This window comes from Pithys albifrons, chromosome 2, assembly GCF_047495875.1.
Source record: "Pithys albifrons albifrons isolate INPA30051 chromosome 2, PitAlb_v1, whole genome shotgun sequence".
In the NCBI taxonomy this organism is placed as follows: domain Eukaryota; kingdom Metazoa; phylum Chordata; class Aves; order Passeriformes; family Thamnophilidae; genus Pithys; species Pithys albifrons.
Genome location: NC_092459.1, coordinates 73,954,078 through 73,974,427, shown reverse-complemented (window position 1 = coordinate 73,974,427; position 20,350 = coordinate 73,954,078). Strand labels below are relative to the sequence as shown.

The window sequence follows — 20,350 nt, the reverse complement described above, 5'->3', positions numbered from 1 at the left end:
TCTAAAAAGGATTTATACACTCAGTGGAATTGTACTTTCATATAATATTAAATATTTATTCTGTTACTGCTTCGGAATGGCACTTTAAAAAGTCAAACTGAAACACCCCACGCACACATATCTACAGCAGGCTTTAAAAGAAAAATTTCTCACTTTATATGTGGCTGTAACCCTGGTTGTTCTTCGTAATTTTCTATAAGAAAAGGAAGATTTTTGGCCCAGTGGTCCTTGAAGTTTCCAGGAAGATCTGCATCAGTATTATACTCTGTGAGAGGGGTATCCAAATGCGCATGCAAATATCTAGAATACTCTGGAGGAAATACATAAAATTAAATGCTGTTTGCATAATCAGTTTATTTATGTCATTACACAAAACTAGTAACCGTATTACATGTTTGTCAGACTTTACTAAGTCATTATTTTTAGATAGTGTAATTTTTCTATTAGCAAATTTCCAAGACAAAAGTAAGCCCTTTTCAACTAAATATTACAACATTCTTTACCATAACACAGAAAAGTATTTATGTCCTAGTTTTTAACTGTATGAGCAATAAGACTCTGTGTATTGCTTTTTTTTAACATACACACTAAACAGTGCTCAAAAGAACATACAGTCGTTTCTTTGAATTGGCCGTAACTACAAACAAACTTGCACATTTTAGGATTCTTGAAGCATTTAAGGAAATTTAAAAAACCTCAAACATTTTGAGCTTACCTCGGAGGTATTTCACTTTCAGATATTCTGGGCTGGCCTTCTGTCCTGGTAGTGGATCATTTAACATAACTTTCGTCTGAGCTTTTATGCCTTCATAAAACTGTCCCATTGCAACGTGGCTGAGACCTTTCATGTACTGACAAACTTCATTGTATGGTTCCAGCTGTAGACATCTCTAGGAGATTAGAGGAACAAAGCACCCATAAATCAAGACAGAGAAACAGTATCTTCAAATCATCTAACCTGTCTGGTCACAAGGCCACATGAAAAGATTTACTGATTATTAAGATCCACTTCCATCACTATTTTCTTTCAAATGATGTTGAGCATTTAAACTGCTAGAAAGGTAAGAAAAATTATTTGCAGCTTTATTAAAGGGAAAAAACCCCTCCCAGTGCAAATGTGCTTTGCACACTTTAATTGTTATGAAGACAGATCATGTTTGCTCTAACAATATTGTATGTATGGCCAGATTTGGCGAACACAGATTTGGGCAGGGCTTTCCTCACGTGGGTGTGCCCTTCCAGCCTGTGCAGTGGATGTTTTAGGTGAGGCACAGCATGTGCAGAACTGGCCCCACCATTTAAGTCCTCAGGTCCAGCTGCCACGGCCGAGCGAGCTTGGACAGTGACAGTGAAGTCCTCGGGACTGTCACAGCACCCGGTACTAACCGGGGCTGACCCCGCTGAGCATCCGAGATGGGATGGGATGGGATGGCAGGGAGGCACTGAACTGTCAGGGGACGGTCCCCACTGAGACTGGAACTCAGGTCCTTGGGATTCAGAGTCCAGAGTACTCTCCTTTACACCACGGGACGGCCCTTCTAACAATACTAGCACTACAGAAATGTCAATGTTAACTGGATGAAATTAGAAAAAATACTCCAAAAAAATTAAATAAACATTGAAACATATTTAAGTTTAAAATAACAAAGACTAGTACATTTAATCTTTCATCAGATACGAAAAAACTTCAGGTTTCAACTAAAATTTAAATATTAGCAAGAACAAACTTACGAGTTTAACAAACAAAATTCAACCAGAATTTGGTTCTAAGAATACATGAAATTGTTAGAGAAACTATCTTAGTTTTAGCAAAATTCCATTTTCAATTAAAAACTTTAAAGGTTTATATATCTTTTCGGACAGATTTCACAAAAAATAATTTTACTGTGAATGCACACACACATTCAGAGAGAAAAACTTTGAAATTTGTCCATTTTATTGCACTTGTTGAAAACAAGTCCTTGTTAAAACTTTTTAATTTTGTATTTACTTAGGGCAGCTTACCTTAAAATTCTTCAGTGCTTCATCTAAGCTACCATGATGATAAAGCATCATTCCTTTGAGCTGTAATGTCTGAACATGATTTTGATTTAGCAGCAAAGCCTTCTGAAAGTTCTCAGTAGCAGCATCAAAGTTGCCAAGCTCTCTGGTGATTCCATAAAGTGGAAGTGCAAAATAAAGAAGGCAACAGTGAGAACAAAATTACTTATTTAAGGTTGCTTTAATGTGTCCAACGGGGATAGCATTAAAGAGAAACACTACTAATGGAAAATTTCTATAACAAGAGCAGTAATTTTGCAACTATTCTTCTGTAGTAATAGCAAAAGAGCTGCAAAGAGTTTTTTACTCCCAGAAATATGTACTCTGAAATACAACCCCACAAGACACAAATCTTCCCAATCCTCAGCAGACATAAAACTGTAAAAACACATACCTATGCTATTTCTTCAGAAACTAAACAAAACTTCCAGAGAAAGCATTCTTGGAAAACACTACCTTTAATAGGTCTTTTTAGCTTGTAAGTATGAACACGTTTTTAAAATTTACTAACTACTTAAATGCTGAATAAAAAGAAAGCATATGGTGTTTGAAAACTGAAACTAACTAAAAATGTATTGACTGAACTTACTCCATGTGCAGCACAGCTGTACATGTAAACAGACAGTACAAAGAGTCTCAAAGAAACTGAGACAATTAAAATCCAAATAGTACATATCTTAAATGAACTTCATTTTTTTTAGTCCAGTACACTGAATTTTTCAAGTTTAAGGTTGCGAAATTCTTTCCACATCAAATATATTAGATAAAATTAATCCAAACAAGAGCAACACTAGGAAAAACCCCCAAGATTCAATAGTTTTAAATACATTTGCCAAAAAGCATTTTTAGGCAGATTAGTGATTAACCACAGCTCTTTGGTTCAAAATAAATGCACGAACACTGAAGTCACTACATTTGAAGCAGGATTTAAATTGGCAAAATGCTGTAACTCATTTTTCACAGACGAATCAGGCTAAGAATTGTCTACTTTTATTTAAAAACAATTCTTCATTGTATTTAAAACTTACTTGATGCGAAGAAAGAGAGCATGAACTTAAGGAGAAAAGATTTTAGAAAGGAAGAAGAACTTGATAGCTGGAGTTAATTGTATCCTGGAGAAACGAGATTCTTACGTCTGCCTATTTTAAGGCCTGAGTGTTTGTGAGGAATTAATTCAGACTTAGGGTAGTTAGCCACCAGTTACAGTGTACTCAGCTATTAAATAATACTCTATTTAGCCTCTGGCTTCTCTAACTGCCAAGCCTATGGAAGAGTAAGCAGTACCTGTGCTTTGTATATTAAGTTCTTAAAAAATTAAATTAAAAAAGGTAGTTTCTTTACACTCCTGTCTCCATTATTTCCTGAGGATCCAAGAACTTTAGAGGCATGGGACATTGAGAGGGAATAAAAGTAATAAATTTAAGTAGATTAGGAGTATTCTGGTTAAGTAATCTTTAGTATGTAAAACAACAATGTAGTGCAAAAGAGAAAGACATTTTAAGGCTTGCTTTTTTCTCTCCTTCAGAAATAAAACTTATTCAGATTAAGGTCTCTCAGGCAGAGGGTAGAAGCAGAGAGGAAGTCCCACATACAAAAACAAAAAAAAAACTTAAAGCATTTATTGGAAATGTAAGAAAGCAACTGCTCATCTTTCAGCTAAATTACTGACTAACATTTAGCACCTTGAAAATACTTGCAAACCACAACGAGTGTCACAGAAAATCTCAGGAGGAAATCAGTGATTCTGCGTTGTGTTTTGAACTTGGATACTGTCATAAATAAGGCACAAGCCCACAAACAAACCGTTTGCTTAATAAAAACTGCCATTTAACTAACCCTTGAGTCTGGGAGACTCAAAGAGATACAGCAGATTGAATTAAAAATACAAAGAAAACTAAAACTTACTTATATTGAACATATCCTGCATAGCCATTACCAACTATAGGAGCCACCAAATACACATTTGATTCTGCACAATTTTGTAACAAGTGTCTAAAACTTCATACACTTAAGGAAATGTATAAAACTTTTAAAGAACACAATGAGATGGAAATCTGAGTTTAAAATGCAATTACCTGTAGGCTTGCCCCAGACTTTTATATGCATCTATGAAGTCTGCTTTCTGCTTCAGAGCTTCTTTGAATGATTCAATAGCTTCCTACAGAAAGGGACCACCAGAAAAAATTGCCACTTAATACACTGATTAAGTTTCACCATGCTCAGTTACTAGGCATGGATTTACAGTTATTCATCCAAAACTTTGGAAGGAAAAAAATAAGGCCTAAATTTATTACAAAATCTATAGAGTAATAATCATCATATAGCAAATGAAATACTGAAACATTCTTTACAGTAATGACAGATTTAGCTGGAATTCCTTTCTCTAATATCCTAATGGAATGTGCCATTTTTTTAGCATTTTAATAGAATAGATGAAATCCCTTCAGAGTTCGCTTTCAAAGCTCAGTCTTGTCCCTACAGCAAAGCAATCTCCTCTTCCAGTCTACCTGTGTTCATAATACACCTCTTAATTTTTGGAGTCCAAGAGATTCCTCCAAATCTGTACTCTGCCTTTAATTGTTTTATTGCATTCTTTGTTATTTGCAGTTAGGAAACACTCTCAAGGGATTACAGAGTAAGTTATCACACAACAGCATGTACTGTTGCTGTGAGGAATATAATGTAATAAAAATAAAAGTGAAAAATATATGCATATGGTTAAAGAAATATTCCTCTTCAAAGAATTTCAATAAGAATTCAGCTTTTCAAACTGATTGGCATAGACAACACTGAGACTTCAAATTAAGGATGGAATAATGAACTATTTTATATTACTAAGGAATACCTAAAAATATCTTGAAGTCTACAGTGCAATAATTTAAATGAAAGAATCACTGGTATCTTCTGTAGAGTTACATATTCTTATTTAGAAGAACTATCAAATATATTCTGAGCACTCCACTGTGTACAAAAAAAATTATTGAACAAAAAATGTAAGACAATCACCTACCATTGGTAATAGGCTCATGTCCTCTAGATAAGTTTTAAACCAAAGATGATTATTCCCAAAAGCAGTGACCCAAAACAATCTCTTTTCACTCTGCTACCCTCACCCCAAATCTCAGTTTTCAGCAAGCCTTGTAAAGCCTAAGAGTAGACCTGCATAGCTTTCCTTTAACAGGAAGCCTGAACCTGACTGAAAGCTAAGGTGTAGCTGGCTATGAAAAGCCACTCAGTCATAATCTCACTGAACTTGAGTATTAGAAGGGGAAGATACTTCATTTGAGAAAAGAAAGAGGGGGAAAGGAGGTGGTGGTGCAGAAAAGTGTTGATCTGCATCTAGGAAAGAAGAAAACTTTGCTTCTTTTTTGCAAATTGAGACAGCATTTATTTTTGTCAGCTGTATTTTCACCATCACTTCCTGAGGTCTCTGTTGCCTATATCAAAAATCAAAAATTCAGACTTATTAGCAAGTAACTCATCTGACTGCAGAGTAAGACACAGACAGTAAATTCAATCACTACCTGAAGTTCTCACACTGAGAACATGGAAAAAATACTAGCTTGGGTACTAAAAGTGAAGAAGTAGACTGCTAAAAAAAGGAAAAAAAAAAAAAAAAAGAGAAGTGATTGCCTATAAAAGACAGTGGGCTGAAACTCAGGAGTCCTGGGTTGTCCTCCAGGTTCTGTCAGGATTTTTTCCCACAATGATTAAAATCCCATTAGTAGAGGTTTAAAAAGACCTTTCACTGTTGGAATTCACTGCTGGAATTTAGGAATCACACAGTTGCATCTGCACTTTTTAAACTGAGAATTTCAGACAACTTGACTAATTACTCTCCCCTCTGAAAAATGGCAGCAGTATCTCTAAGTACTTTACAAGCAAGAAACAGGTGCAATATTACTACACCTAACACATGGAGAAGTTTTGAGCCACAAAATGGTGAAAAAGTACAAAAAGTATGGGAAGAACTTATGTTCCTCAATTTAGATACCAGCTTTCCAGAAACAACATATGACAGAAATAAACATGCATAAATGCTGGGCTCTCTATCAGCAATTTCCTTGATTACCTTCTAGCTTATTCAAGGAGGAATTGAAAATTATTTTTGTCTTCATCCCTTTCTCCTTCCCAAAAACTAGAGAATCTTCATTTCATTTTGAAATTCCGAACATAAGCATACAAATATTAGCAGAGATGTCAAATACAAAGATCTTTCAAAGCACTCTGTAAACACTGATTTACCAGGATCCAGCTGGTCCAGCAAGACCAGCAGTATTTACATGTCATACCATGAAGGATTACAGTCAGCAACGGCACATTTCATTTTGGTTGCACTCTTTTGCCTTAAAGAGTCTTCCTTAGGTGAGAGAAAATAAATAGACCAACACCTATAATATTTCTACTATTTTATGGAAGTAACTTCAAACAGAAGGAATTGTTCTACATGAGCTATTATTTAATACAGCTTTACCTTCAAGAGTCCTCTGTGAAAAAAGGTTAAGCCTTTATAAAGCATAGCTATAGGCTGGTTTTTGTTCAGTTCCAATGAGTGCTGAAAATCTTCATGAGCTGTTGCATAATCCTGTGATAAAGGAGATTTTAGATGACAGAGGAAATAAAGAGGAATACATGCTTTTATTTTTATAAAAGCAAACTACTGAACTTTGTTTAATTATGAATTCAGCCTTGGTGCTAAGCTGCAATGATTATCAACTCCTAGCCAGAATATGAAAGAATAAGGAATACACAACACACTTACAAATTTTACAGCAAGTGCTATATAAAACACAGTAAATTAAGTGGAAAAATAGCTGGAAACACAGGGAAACCAGAAGAATCAAGATGTAAATCAGGTATTTAGTATTCACTCAATCTTTGAAGATAAAGTTATCTGGTTTACACTAAAGCATTAAAAACAACTCATAGATTACACAACAAAATATGATACTAGCATTTTTGGAGGGGGTTTTTGCTTTGTGTTCTTTGTCAGAAGTTGGGGGGTTTAAGTATATAGAGCATCTACTGTCTTGGCCATAAGTTTTTTCCTCTTCTAGACTGGTGTTTATCAATCCTAATTAAATGCAGCTGTAGGTTACAAATCAAGTCAAAATCTTTATATATATCCTACTCCTCAAACACAAAAAAATCTGAAAGGTGCATGTAAATGTTCATTTGCCCTCTGATTCTCTGCATTAAACAGACATGCAGATTAAATACTCAAGGGATACCTCTGAACTGTAAAAACATTCCACTACAGGAGAATCAGAGCTTTTGTTGTTAGGTTGTTTTGTAACTAAATAGGAAAGAACGTAACAAAAGTAACAACTGACACAAACAACAACAAAATAATCAACAACACCCCCATAACCAAACCCAAACACAATCCCTGAAATCCACTAACCTCAGATATGAAGTACAGGGTACCTCTGTGCCTGTAGAGACGTGCTGATGGTTGGAGCTGAATAGCTTTGGTGAGATCAGATAATGCTTCACTGATTCGTCCCAGTGGGGACAATATCTAAGAGTATAAAACCAAAACACAGTTTAGAGCAAACAGAGTGAATATGTTTGTTTTATAAATATGAAGATTACTCTTTTCCATGTTCAGCTGTAACAGAGTAACTGCATTTGCTAGAATATGCTGGAAAGTTCCACTATAAATTTCAGTACTTATGCCTTTTAAACTCTCACAGAGAAAAATCTAAAAGTATTTTTCTCAAAAATACCAGTGAAAATGAACATCACAAATAACATTTGCAGAAACCTAGTATTCTAAATTAAAAACTAGTCAGTCAAAGCAAAATACTCCATTTCCAATTATTTCAACATACTCAAATGAAAACACAATCCAAGTAACCTCATAAAGCCTGTTTTGAAAACAATATTTCCCAAATGGAGAATGGCCTATTTTTCAAACATTTGAATGCTTTTCACATTTTTAAATCAAGATTAGCAAAGGTATTAAGACATCACTAAAACACTGAACTGTGAATATTATAGCGCTATTATTAATATTTATGCTTTCAACTGGTCTACAAAGCTGCTTCTTGAAACCTATTTTCTGTAATTTATTTGGCAAAACAAAACTTGTTTAAAAAAAAGTTAATTTGAAAGATATATAACTTACATGAACAAATATAAACCCAAAACATTTCATTAAAAGCTCGTACTTTATAAGTTTGGCATTTTAATAGCTAGAACTAACAATACATTTACTGAGGTAATGGCAGGTATAAACAGTGAGGTTCAAGTTACATTTGAATTCATTTCATACAAAAAAGAAATCCCAAACGTGTATGACCTTGCTATATAGTATGTTACAAACCGTATACTTAAATGTTATATATGCTATTCTGTTGGTTATAGTAACTCCATATGGTCTACGTTTTTAAAAAACATTCCTCAATTTACAGTGAGAGCAAATATATATGTTTTAAAAAAAAAGGAGAAATGTTCAGAATGGAGAGCTTTAGTCATGAAATCAGTGAAGAAATACTGGAAAACAGTGTAATTGCAAATTCTCCAAAATTCTGAAAAAAGACAAAAAATGCTCACTTCTGCTCGCTGTTCAAATACTTCAGGATGATCTGGCTGTAGACTAATCACCCTGCTGAGCTCAAACAGAGCAAGTTCAGCATTTTTCATATCCTGAAAAGGAGAAAAATGAACAAGGCAAACAATTGTTCATACTTAAGACTAATATGCTCTCAAGATAAAGGACAACTAGATTGGCTAAGTTTCTGAAAGTGTACCAGTTTACACTAACATCAAGATGCAGTATTCTACAAATAGCTGGAAATAACACCTGTTATAAACAAGAAAAATAAACTTTGCTTGTACTCATCATCTTTGTTTTGTACTTCTAATAATTTATTAATGTAACTGTAAAGAAACATTAGGTTTATGGCTTTATAAGTACCTTTCTGTCAGCAAAGGTGGTTCAAGTTCTCCCATGAACTCACATCCACCACTGTTTTCATTAGCACTGGCTGCTGTTTAATCCAAGTAGTACTGGTGGTTGATGCCACCAGCATCTTGCCTACCTAAATTTTTATACAGTCCTCAATAAATTGGAGGATGGAAGCAGTTACTTAATTAGAAAAAAAAATTCAAAGTGATTATATAGCAAGTTCTAAATTTATTTTTGCTCAGGAAACTGAGCAGCAACTCTAAGTATTGCAATTAAGTAATTTAACTTTGAAATTTTTTTTAAACAAATTCAAGGTGGTATACTTATCAAGAGGCATAGGCAATCAAAAAGCCATATGAAGCCTACTAGACTGGAAGAGTTGGCAATGTTTCCAAGTTGCAATAAAAGACATTACAAAATACAGATTAGATGTGGAGATTAACTCAGTGGGACTTCATAAACCTCTGCTTTTCTGAGGCAAGATGCTGTCTGTTACCTTAACAGAAAACTCTTTCCAGAAGCTGTGGCTCACAGCCTTACTGTCTACCACTCACAATTGTGCCCATATTCTCTTTGGTACACTTGTGACCTTCTGCTTTACTTCCACAGTCTCAAAAATCAAACCATGGCTTGAACAGTAAGATCTAAAAGATTCCTCTATGTTACACAGTGCACCTACCAAGGGATGGACTCATTGTTGAAGTGAGACAACATCAAGAACTTGGGGTGTACTTATCAAGTTCTAATCAGTCTATCTAGTCCTGCTGCAGGCTTTCTTATTGTTTAGATTCAAATAATTCAGTCAGATATTAATTTAAATTATTATTTACTCACATGTAGTCCCTTTTTTCCATATGCTATCCCTCGTCCATAAATTGCACTAACCAGCTCTGGTTCTTCCTGTTAAGATTTAAAACAAATAAAATATTCAGTTGTGGTGCAGGTTGTTTTGGGGTTGTTTTGTTTTGTTTTCTTAAAGCTATCTTTCTTCAATGTATATTTAATTCTAGCTGATCTAAAGTAGCAAGCAATGAACTATCACATGTTTTCATATGCTTGCAATTTCCAATTCGATTTAATGGAATTGTTCCTGAGCTTATTTTGTATGTAATTTGAGATTTAAAATTTGGAAGCAGGATATTGTGACATCCTTGTGAAATTTATATTCGGGCAGCAACTAAAACCAGAGGTATTTTACCAAAATAGTACTACGAAATTCAAACCAACCTTCCTTAGATTAGATTTAAGTTTGTGACTTTCCTACTTGAGCACTTACATAGTGAACCTACATCCAGTTCAGTGTTATTTATGCCAACCACAGTTCCCCATACAAGTTTCAGGAACTACACAGCAAAACTGTTTTCTTGACACAATGCCTATACACTCAGCTTCCATGAAAATCAATCAGGAATCACACCATCTTCACACCTGCAACCAACAGAGTTTGTAGCACGGGCCTAGTCTTATTTAACTGGGGCAATTGCCAAGAAACAAACTCTATCCCAAGAAACAAATTCTCTCTTTGACAAAACAATAGAATACGTGGCACACCAATGCCAGCAGCTCACCACACTTGAGCTGCTTCCAAGGCTACACTTGCCAACACCAATATCAGGCAACTTCCAACTTTTAACACTGTGCCTAAGCAAACCTATGTTATTATTATTAACTGTTTTAATATTCACTTTGTCTGTAGTTAAAATTCCCTTATGGAAGACAGAGTGAACCATCATGACCACTTTACAGCCTTTCAGGCACACTAGAAGCAAGACAGCAATTTCAACAGAGATGTGTGCATTGCAGAGGTTCTCTATCACTTATATTGAGTTTTTTTTCTGAATAAAGACAGGAAACAATGCATAAATCCAGTGGTGTTGGAAAGAGGATTTCTCGTTAGGGTAAAAAAAACCCCAAATTCTTAAATTAAAACCAAATCAAAGATGGAGATCATTAAACACCTCTATCAAACAATGAAACAAACATAAACAAACAAACAAACAAAAAAACCACAAGAAAAATACCTCTGGTCCTCAGATAAATTCCCAGGAATAATTCCATTAAATTGCCATCCTTCCACTCAATTTAAGAACAAGCAATATGACACTTTAGGAAAAACACATGCTATTATTTGCAGTATTCCTTTCAGCTCGCAATTGTGTATATCAACCACTTTAGATGAAAAAACAGATTCATGCTTCTGTCAGTCCCAGGTTTTTAGCAACAAAACCACAGTATATCAGCTTTAGTTGAAACGTATAAACTGGTTTGGCCGGTTTTGTTTTAAAAGTGACTACCTCCTACTTAACTGCATAGGATTCTGAATTCTTTACCTTGAACAAAAAACATTTTTCAAAGATTTTATCAGGAAAAAAGTATTAGTTATGTTTCATTTCTATATTAAACTAATCAAATGCTTACCACTGAAGAAGGATAAATCCAGCACACAAAATCATTTATCATTGTAAAAGCAATGCACCGTCAGGGTTTGTTTTAATGTTATGGCAACATACTAACTATCATCAAAAAAAATCCACATTAAAATATCTCAGCCTACAGATTAAGAGGACAATCTAAAGAAGTTATCATTGCTAAAAACATGTGATTTTTTTGTCAAAGTGCCATAAAAACTTTTTTCCTACAGATGAGAAAATACTCACCAAATAACCAAGATACTGATCACCCAGTTCTAAGAGTATGCTTATGTTTGGATGGAAAAAGCAAATGAACAAATAGTAGAATAATTACTATCATTTTACAATCCTTAAGTGAATATTTGTTTTAGTAAAAGCCCTATGTTGCAATGGATAATTTCATGAAGCTGTATTTGAGGTTCCAACAGAAAACCTACCTGCAGCATTGTTGAAAAATGTCGTATGGCTTCATCATACAAGCCGTTGCCAATCAACACGTAAGCAATTGCTAACAAAACATTACAAATGTAAATAAAACAGCAAAAAAAATCTTTAATACATTTTACATTTCAGTTGCATTTAATATAAGTTCCTACATTACACTGAAGTGTAAAGTAGTCAGAGGATTCCTGAACTCCACCAAAATGATCCGACTTCCCTCGACCATTACATAGTATTCATTAATTACTCAATTCATACTGTGCTCTTCAGAATTGTCTTGGGTTTTTGTGTTTTGTTTATGGCTTTTTCCTCATTTTTACAAGTTTTTCAGGAAAGGGCCTATGTTTGTTACTAAAGCACTTAGGGTCAGGTAAGATACCATGATTCCAATTCAGTAGCCCTGGGTGCTTCCTCAACTAGACGTGAGCCTGGCTATCACTAACTTTTTTTTTGTAATTCCATTAGAGAACTTCCACTTGTTTATACACACTTTGCTAAACTTTATTTACTCACAGTTAAGTTTTTCCTTCATTTGAATTAGCTAAACTGATTCCATTATTTATAAAAATGAGACTGAAAAACCACAGTCTTTACCCATGTTGTAATTATGAAAAGCTTTAAAGTTCTTGTGTATCCCCCCCACTTTAGAGTAGAAGCCAAGTGTTTGAAAAGGAAACAGACCATTGGTCTAGAAACATATTCCTGTAATTTCCACAAGATATAAAAATACAGTCAAATCACAAAACTGGAAAGCTGCAGTTGAGCTTGCATGACTGAAGTTCAGTTCTGACAGCTGAATATCTCAAGATTGTTTCATTTTGCATGTTTTAATCTCTTGCAGTTCTTAACTATGGACTAAGCTCTGCCTACAGTGTCTACAAAATCCAAGTATCTTGAAGACCAGAGCTATGAAAGTAAGAAAGAACTATTCCCCAGGCAGGTTGTTTGAGCAGCTGGCAGAGGAACCAAGAGCAGGAATTCATCTTTCCCATTACATAATGAGACTAAGCAGTCATCCAAACAGAATGGAAGAGGTACCCATTTGCTTTATTATTTATTCAAACATAAGAAGAGACAAGTTAGTTAGAATAAAGGTATTTTTAATAGGATACAAGCACTTATCTATCAGGCAGAGCCACATTGCTTTGACAGTGTTGTTAAGCACTGTTCATTAAAGAAGGGGAAAAGTTAAAAGAAAGAAATCAGAAATGTCTCATTCTCAGAGCATTTCTATTATGCAGAAGGAAATATTTGTGTGCAATGTAAGTTCTTTCCTCAACACATAAAAAACTTCACTTGGTACAAGTACAGAGCATTGCCAAAAAGAGGGGAAAAATTGACAGAGCAAAGAAGAGGTTGAAAAGCTCTTGAGTTTTCATAATTTCATTCTCCTCCAAAACTATACAGTTATTAGTTTCATCTTTAGTGTTCGAATCCCAGAACACAGGAAAGCTGGCATGCAAAATAAAATCAATTCAAAAAAGGATAGGAAGCAAGATAATGAAGACTCATATTGTGACTCAATTGTCCTGCTCATAACTACTTTGTTTATCCAAGACATTCAGCAAAATGCAGGAGGTCATACACTATGTCTGTAAAACTATTGCAAGAGGTTGACAGCTGATATGGTATAAGCTTCTTTTTAAATTCTTTTTTATTTTTTTCATCTTTAATTAAATATTACAAAAATACAAGGAAGTACATCATTATGAAAAAAAATCAAAGGGTTAACAATGGTCCATTAGCCAAAGTATTTGGGTACCAACATTGCATCAGAATGCCCCACACATTTCCCTTACTTTCCTCAGAGCAGTAAAAGTAACACACACAAGCAAGAGGGACCCAGGCTTCTCACACCACAACATACTTGGAATAAAGTGGGTAGGTAGGTGCCAGCCTACGTGCCAAACATGAGGACAGAGACCTTCTGGCATAGTTTTCCAAGTCTACAGAACAGATGCTAAAAGCATTGGATATTTTCAGCTGAATGTAAGTTTGGTGTTCCTTGCAGAATTCTATGAACGTGGTTAGGTACAAGAGGAATATGAAAAAAAGACTATGCCCTCAAATTTCTCTGCAGAAATCTGTGAAAGCAGAAATTATGTCGAGAAAAAAAATACGTAATTGTTTTAAGTTCATTAGACAGGAATAAAATGTCCCTTTGGTCTTACATAAAAGATTGTCTCCTGCCTTCCTTGACATACATCTTGAATGATCTGTTTGCTGCCTCATAATCCCTCTGTTTCCTACAGAGGATACCAGTTTGGAGAAGTAGTTCAAGTAACTCCTTCCTCAAGTACTCTGAGAAAAGTATTTCCTGCTGCTTTATTTGAAATGTCTCAATTTTTTTTTATGCTATGTTTAAAAAAAAAAAGTCAAGTAGCAGCCTAGGACATAATTCAAAAAGCCTGAAGTGTTGATAGGCAGTATGTGTGGTGAGGGCAAGACAGATCCAAGATTCCTGTTTGATAAAAATCACGTCACATTGATAAAATTTTCTGAATGTTTGAATAGTTTCAATCATCAATAATCATAGTAAAAGGGAAAGAGGAAGTAGCTGAGTCTGTTTAAAAGGATTTAATAAAAATGCTTTTTGAACATCTGCTTAAGCAGCCACAGTGAAAAACCCTACTGCTCAAAGCAGGAAAGAATTTTAGCAACATAAATATTTTCTTTGTATAACCAGGGAAAACTCACTGTATTAGGATCACTTTAAAGTTAATGCATCACCAATCAATCATCAGTTTATTTTCAAAATGTTATGCTATTAATCAGCATATCATTCACCTGCACAAACCTTATATAAGGCATCTTACCCAATTCTTCATTTGTGTTGTCATTATCAGTAGCAAATGGAAATCGTTTTTGCTCTGCAAGCAACTTCGCTTGACTCTGTAAAACATTATATTTTTTAAGTGTTCAGAAAACAATAAAGAATTTAATAGAAAATCCACGTCTTAAATCCTTAAGAGAATGCCTTAAATCACAAAGTTAAGACTAAAGTGATTGTAGCAAGGCAACAACACAAATTCATTCCTAGTCTTCTCCAGGGAGGAAAACTGCTGGTGTTTTCCTGTATCATAAGGCTAACCAAGATTTTCAATACACCTGACTCTACCAGACTGAAGAAGTAACAGACCTGTGTTCTGATGTAGATCAAAGATTATATTTGTTCAAGATAAAAAGGCTAACAGTAGTGTTGCACAAAACCCTCAAAGTCCAAAATAATCCTATTGAAATCTCTCTGCCAAGAAATACTATTCTTTTGTTGGCCTATTCTCCATATGCCATGTCTGCATCACATTTAGCAAAATAAGGTCTGAAGCCTCTAACTCTGATCTTTGCCCGATGCTGTTTCTGCAGTGATTGCAAGTCATTAATTCTATTGTTATAGATGTTTTGTGTTAAACCTCAGGAAGTTAATCTGGGTAAAAATTAATGCACCTTCCTCTGTTTCAGGCATAGCCTCTGCGTCCCTAAAAACAAAAAATTAATTGGTTGACAAACTAAGGTGATGGTTAGCTTTCAGTGAAAACATCAGCTTCAATTAGCTGACAGCCTCACAGACTCATGACAAAGTACTACAAAGTAATACTTTTATGAGCAACTTGAGTACATTCATACTTACACCTTTAGGGCACCTGGCTGGAGAGCAGCCAGGCAGAAAGGGACCTGGGGGTACTAATTGACAGGAAGCTCAACATGAGCCAACAGTGTGCCCAGGTGGCCAAGAAGGCCAATGGGATCCTGGCCTGTATCAAAAATAGCATGGCCAGCAGGACCAGGGAAGTGATCCTTCCCCCATATTCTGTGTTGGTGAGGCCACACCTTGAGTACTGTGTTCAGTTCTGGGCCCCTCAGTTCAGAAAGGATATTGAGGTGCTGGAGCGGGTTCAGAGAAGAGTAACAAGGCTGGTGAAGGGACTGGAGTACAAGTCCTATGGGGAGAGGCTGAGGGAGCTGGGCTTGTTTAGCCTGGAGAAGAGGAGGCTCAGAGGTGACCTCATCACTGTCTAGAACTACCTGAAGGGAAGTTCTAGCCAGGTGGGGGCTGGTCTCTTCTCCCAGGCACTCAGCAATAGGACAAGGGGGCACGGGCTCAAGCTCTGCCAGGGGAAATTTAAGCTGCATATCAGAAAAAATTCTTTCCAGAGAGAGTAATCAGGCATTGGAATGGCTGCCCAGATTGATGGTGGATTCACCATCCCTAGAGGTTTTTAAACTGAGATTGGATGTGGCACTGAGTGCCATGGTCTAGTAAATGGACTGGAGTTGGACCAAGGGTTGGACTTGATGATCTCGGAGGTCTTTTGCAACCCAATCGATTCTATGATTCTGATTCTATGCCTACTGATTAATAGCTTCTATTTGTAGTTACTTCCCTGAACTTCATTCTAACTGTTTATGCAGCTAAAGCAATCTGCAACTTCAAAAATCTATGAAAACTATTCTGTACATTATACTCTTGACAGCATACCAGAATTTTTTCTGTGTTCAGAGAAAGCACAGATTCACATGACGATGACCCTCCTATGTCACAGTCCGATTCATGGAAGTGCAAAAATGATGAATCTGGGGGAAAAGAGAGAAAAGAGCTTTAGGAAGTTGTAGAATTACATGTACATTCTACTATCACATCTCACATTTCCTCACCGTCAGGTGAACAGCTTTCCCACTGGGCACTCCACAGGGTAGAACTTTCATGAAGTGCTTTCTGCCCACAGCCCTGTATCCTCACAGCCAGGGCAGCACCAGCTGACATGACTGTTTTTATATAATTAGTTTTATCTCTACTTATGCTTATGTTCTTAGCTAAAAAGAAATGAAATTTTAAAAAGGTGCTAAAAAGGGGGTGAAGACAAACCAAGAAGGAAACAAAAGTTTGGGTAGACATGTACCTTTTCAGCATTATGATTCTATTCTCTGGCCCAAGAAATAACAAGTAAAACTATGATTCCAATCCCAGAGAGGAAAATAAAAGGAATTGACCATACAAAGGCAGGGAAAAAGCTGCTGCTGGAAATTCAGGAAACAAGAGGTATATAGAATGTAAAAAGCAGACAGAATAGTAAACCATAACTGAAGTTATACAAAGGTCCCCACAGGTAAGCTACCAAGGTCATTACCAAAAGTGTAAGATTGATTTAAACTTATCAAAAGTCAACCAGTTTGTTGTCACAGCAGAGAAAAAGTTTAAGACACCAAATAAACAAATAATAATCAACAACCCCCCAGACTGATATACTATAGAAGTCACTACTTCCTCTACATAGTGCTTTAATTGCAGAATTGTTACTTCTAAATTTTCAGGTTGTAAAGCATCTATCATCTTGAAATATTTCAAGAGTAAACAAGAAAAAAATATATGGTATTACCTCTTTGAACCCATGTCACAAATACCGAATTTTATCATCTCCCCTAATGCTTGTAAATGTAGGTTTGAACCTAAGTTTGAAAGGCTGGGGGGCAGCATGTGATTTATACTTTGACTTCTTAAGGATTGCAGTTAGTTAATTCCCTATTTGTCACAATCACAGAGCTAAGAGAGAAAAAGAAACAATCTTCTAATAAAGAGAACTCAAAACAACATCTAAAATCATTTCCTGTACATAGGAACTTGGAGCTATGTTGAGCCATAAATGATAACCAGTGGGAGAAGTTTTACAACAGCAGTAAGAGTGTTAAAAAGCAGAAGGTCAAAGTGTAAAGTCAGAAAGTCCTGTGAGAACAATGGCTCACCACCCATAGTTTCCAAAAAGAGAGTTGGCAGCATGAGGTTTCAACACTGCTCTTTGCTCTTCTCATTGGCCAAACCCTCCTGTGCTATGGCAGAGTTATTAACAAGTTACTTGTTCCGTGTTGGTGCTAATAAATCAGTGACAGTTATGACTTTTGGCTGCAGACTCACAGAGCAATTTTCTCTTCAGAAACCAAAACAAAGTGCTGCAGGTATGGCCTACCTCCAGAGTAATCTGCTACACAAATGTGAGAATTCAGTGAAGGAATTTTTTAATAAGGTGGCAGGAAATATGAACTGTTAAAAGCTATAGTGGGGAAAGGACCCCTAAAATCTGCAGGTTTGGGGGTAACAAATTGCTTTACTCATACAGAAGAATGGATCTGCCTCTGTCTGCAAGTCAGATACAATCAAAACTATACTATATTAACATGAAATCTAGAAACATCAACCACAGAAATTACCCTGAACCTTGTAGTAGGCTACAAAAAAAACTACTTGAGACAAAAAGAATCTCAGCTTCTCTGAAAGTTGTACTAAAAGAAAGACCAAGAGCTTAAGAGAATTTTGCAAACAGCAATTTATGTAGTCACGAGATTTAAATAGCAAGAAGTAAATTGGTATACAGCTATTTCAAGGTAAGTATATTGTTCTGTAATTAAGGACTATCTTATTATCAGTGCATGTAAAGTACCTGAGGCACCTGTTGATTTCATAAAAATTCCTTGTGTCAATCCCAGTTACACTGGTCTCTTTAAAAAACATCTGCCATCAACCCAAAATCTAACCTTCCACATACACCTCTGAAGGAGTACCCTGAGTCAATCATTCATGTCAGGTCTACCAACAGAAGTAATCAAGTGCTTTGCTATTTATTAACTTCTCTGGCATACAGATTTGGATCTCAACACTGGGTGAAAGTTTTCCTGGTTTTATGCTTGAATTTGAATAATTTCTAGCAATGTTTACCTGAGATAACTTTCAGGATCTGATTCAGTGTTTACACTGTGGCTGTCCAGCCACTGCCACTGCAGCCACCCACACCCTGCAAAAATGGGTAACGAAAACTAACCAAAGAACTTACACAATGTGAAAGCAAAAGCACACCACACAGACTGGGAGAAAAAAGGAAAACACTAAGATGTAGCAAACTCAGACTCTACAAAGTCTGTAATTCAAGCAGATTACACTAGTCATATATTAATTCTTAAGGACCATAGGAATTGTTGATGTGAGCAGAGGCTTTATGAAATACGGGGGGGAGGTGGGAAATCACAAAATTCTGGTGACAGCAAAGAAGTCATGACCAGTTATTCTTCTATGTATAATTTAGTGTCTACATTCCAATGAATTGATAAACCTTTTCCTTCATCTATAGTATGTGTACATTGTGATTCAGACTGGCATTTTTGTCCAGCCCATTCACACCATGCTCAAAATCAAAAATCATATAGATTAGGCCACATGCTCCTGAAGCAAAATATATTCAAGCACATAAAAATAGTTCTAACCACGCCTGTATTACAAGCTATCAATTAACTTGCAAAATACCAGAAGACCTGCTACCCAAACTTGGCACTCATAAAGAGAAGCATCCAGTTCACCAGAAAAATATGTAGCCGAAAGTAAATCAAGCCACATCCAGCTCACAGAATCACAGAATTGTTAGCACTGGAATGGACATCTGGAGATTATTTCATCCAAGCTGTCTGCCAAGGTAGGGTCACCTAGAGCAGATGATACAGTAATACATCCAGGTGGGTTTTGAATGTCACCAGAGAGGGAGACTTCAGACCTCCTTGGGCAGTCTGTTCCAGTGCTCTGCCACCCTCAATGTAAAGAAGCTCTTCCTCATGTTCAGGTGGGACTTCTTATGTTTTAGTTCATGGTCACTGCTCCTCACCCTGTCCCTGGGCACCACTGAAAAGAGTTTGTCAGCATTTGCATTAATGAGATCCCCTCTCAGTCTTCTGTTCTCTAGATTAAACAGGCACAGCTTCCTCAGTGTCTCCTCACAAGAGAGATGCTCCAGCCCCTAATCATCTTTGTGGCCTCTGCTGGACCCTCCCCGGTAGCTCCTTGTCTTTTCTGTACTAAGAAACTCAATGACCACAAGGTGCTGGCCTGTCCCATCGTATTGAGCGCCAGGATTAAAAGCAGGCAGAGTGCAGCCGCCAAGCTCGGGAGGCGAGTGGGGCAGCGCGACCCCTCCCGTGTGGCAGCACAGCCTGGCAGGTTCCCCGTGCCCGGTGCGGCCGCCGCTCCGCTGCCCGGGGTGCCCAGCATGAGTCAGCTGAGCGGCAGCAACGCGCACGCCGCGGGGCCGCCGGGACCCGGCACGGTCCCGGGCCGCCCATCACCAGCACCACCATCCCCCGGTGGCCGCGGGTCCAGTGGCCCCGTCCCGGCCGCCCCGGGGCTGCGGGCGGTCACCGTGGCGACGCCCCCGACTCACCGCACTCGGCCGAGTACTGCTCCGTCCAGTCCCCCGCGGGGCCGTGTCGATGCCTGTGCCGCTCCTGCTGGAGCAGGGACAGTGCCGGGTAGCGCTCAGTGAGGGCGAGCGCGGCCGGGCCGAGCAGGGCGAGCAGGGCCAGCGGCACCCACGGACCGCGCTCCTCGCCGCCGGCAGGTGCCATCTTCGCAGTGCGCACGCGCTTCGCCGCGCCAGGGACACGGGGTGCCCCCACCGCACCGCCCCTCCCCCGGGGCCACCGCCGCGCTGCCTCCTGGGACATGGAGTTTTCCGCCGGCGAAGCCTGGCCGGCAGCCGCGGCGAGAAAACCACAACTCCCGGAATGCACCGCG

The 20,350-nt window shown here is 37.4% G+C and overlaps 1 protein-coding gene across 5 annotated transcripts in view; it reads right to left on the bottom strand.

The window, feature by feature from the left end:
* TTC13 (tetratricopeptide repeat domain 13) overlaps positions 1–20,182 on the bottom strand; it is a 38,827-nt gene extending 18,645 nt beyond the window's left edge. For all 5 annotated transcript variants that reach the window (XR_011697172.1, XM_071549515.1, XM_071549517.1 and 2 more), the window contains exons 1-12: positions 19,998–20,182; positions 16,283–16,377; positions 14,622–14,697; positions 11,802–11,872; positions 9,788–9,853; positions 8,599–8,691; positions 7,445–7,561; positions 6,515–6,625; positions 4,116–4,198; positions 2,005–2,146; positions 716–890; positions 154–310 (exon numbers count right to left, since the gene is read on the bottom strand). Coding sequence is in view for 4 of the 5 variants with exons in the window: in XM_071549515.1 (XP_071405616.1) it covers positions 154–310; positions 716–890; positions 2,005–2,146; positions 4,116–4,198; positions 6,515–6,625; positions 7,445–7,561; positions 8,599–8,691; positions 9,788–9,853; positions 11,802–11,872; positions 14,622–14,697; positions 16,283–16,377; positions 19,998–20,181 (1,370 nt within the window). In the remaining variant the exon portion in view is untranslated. The remainder of the gene's footprint in view (positions 1–153; positions 311–715; positions 891–2,004; positions 2,147–4,115; positions 4,199–6,514; positions 6,626–7,444; positions 7,562–8,598; positions 8,692–9,787; positions 9,854–11,801; positions 11,873–14,621; positions 14,698–16,282; positions 16,378–19,997) is intronic.
* Between the last annotated feature and the right edge of the window lie 168 nt (positions 20,183–20,350).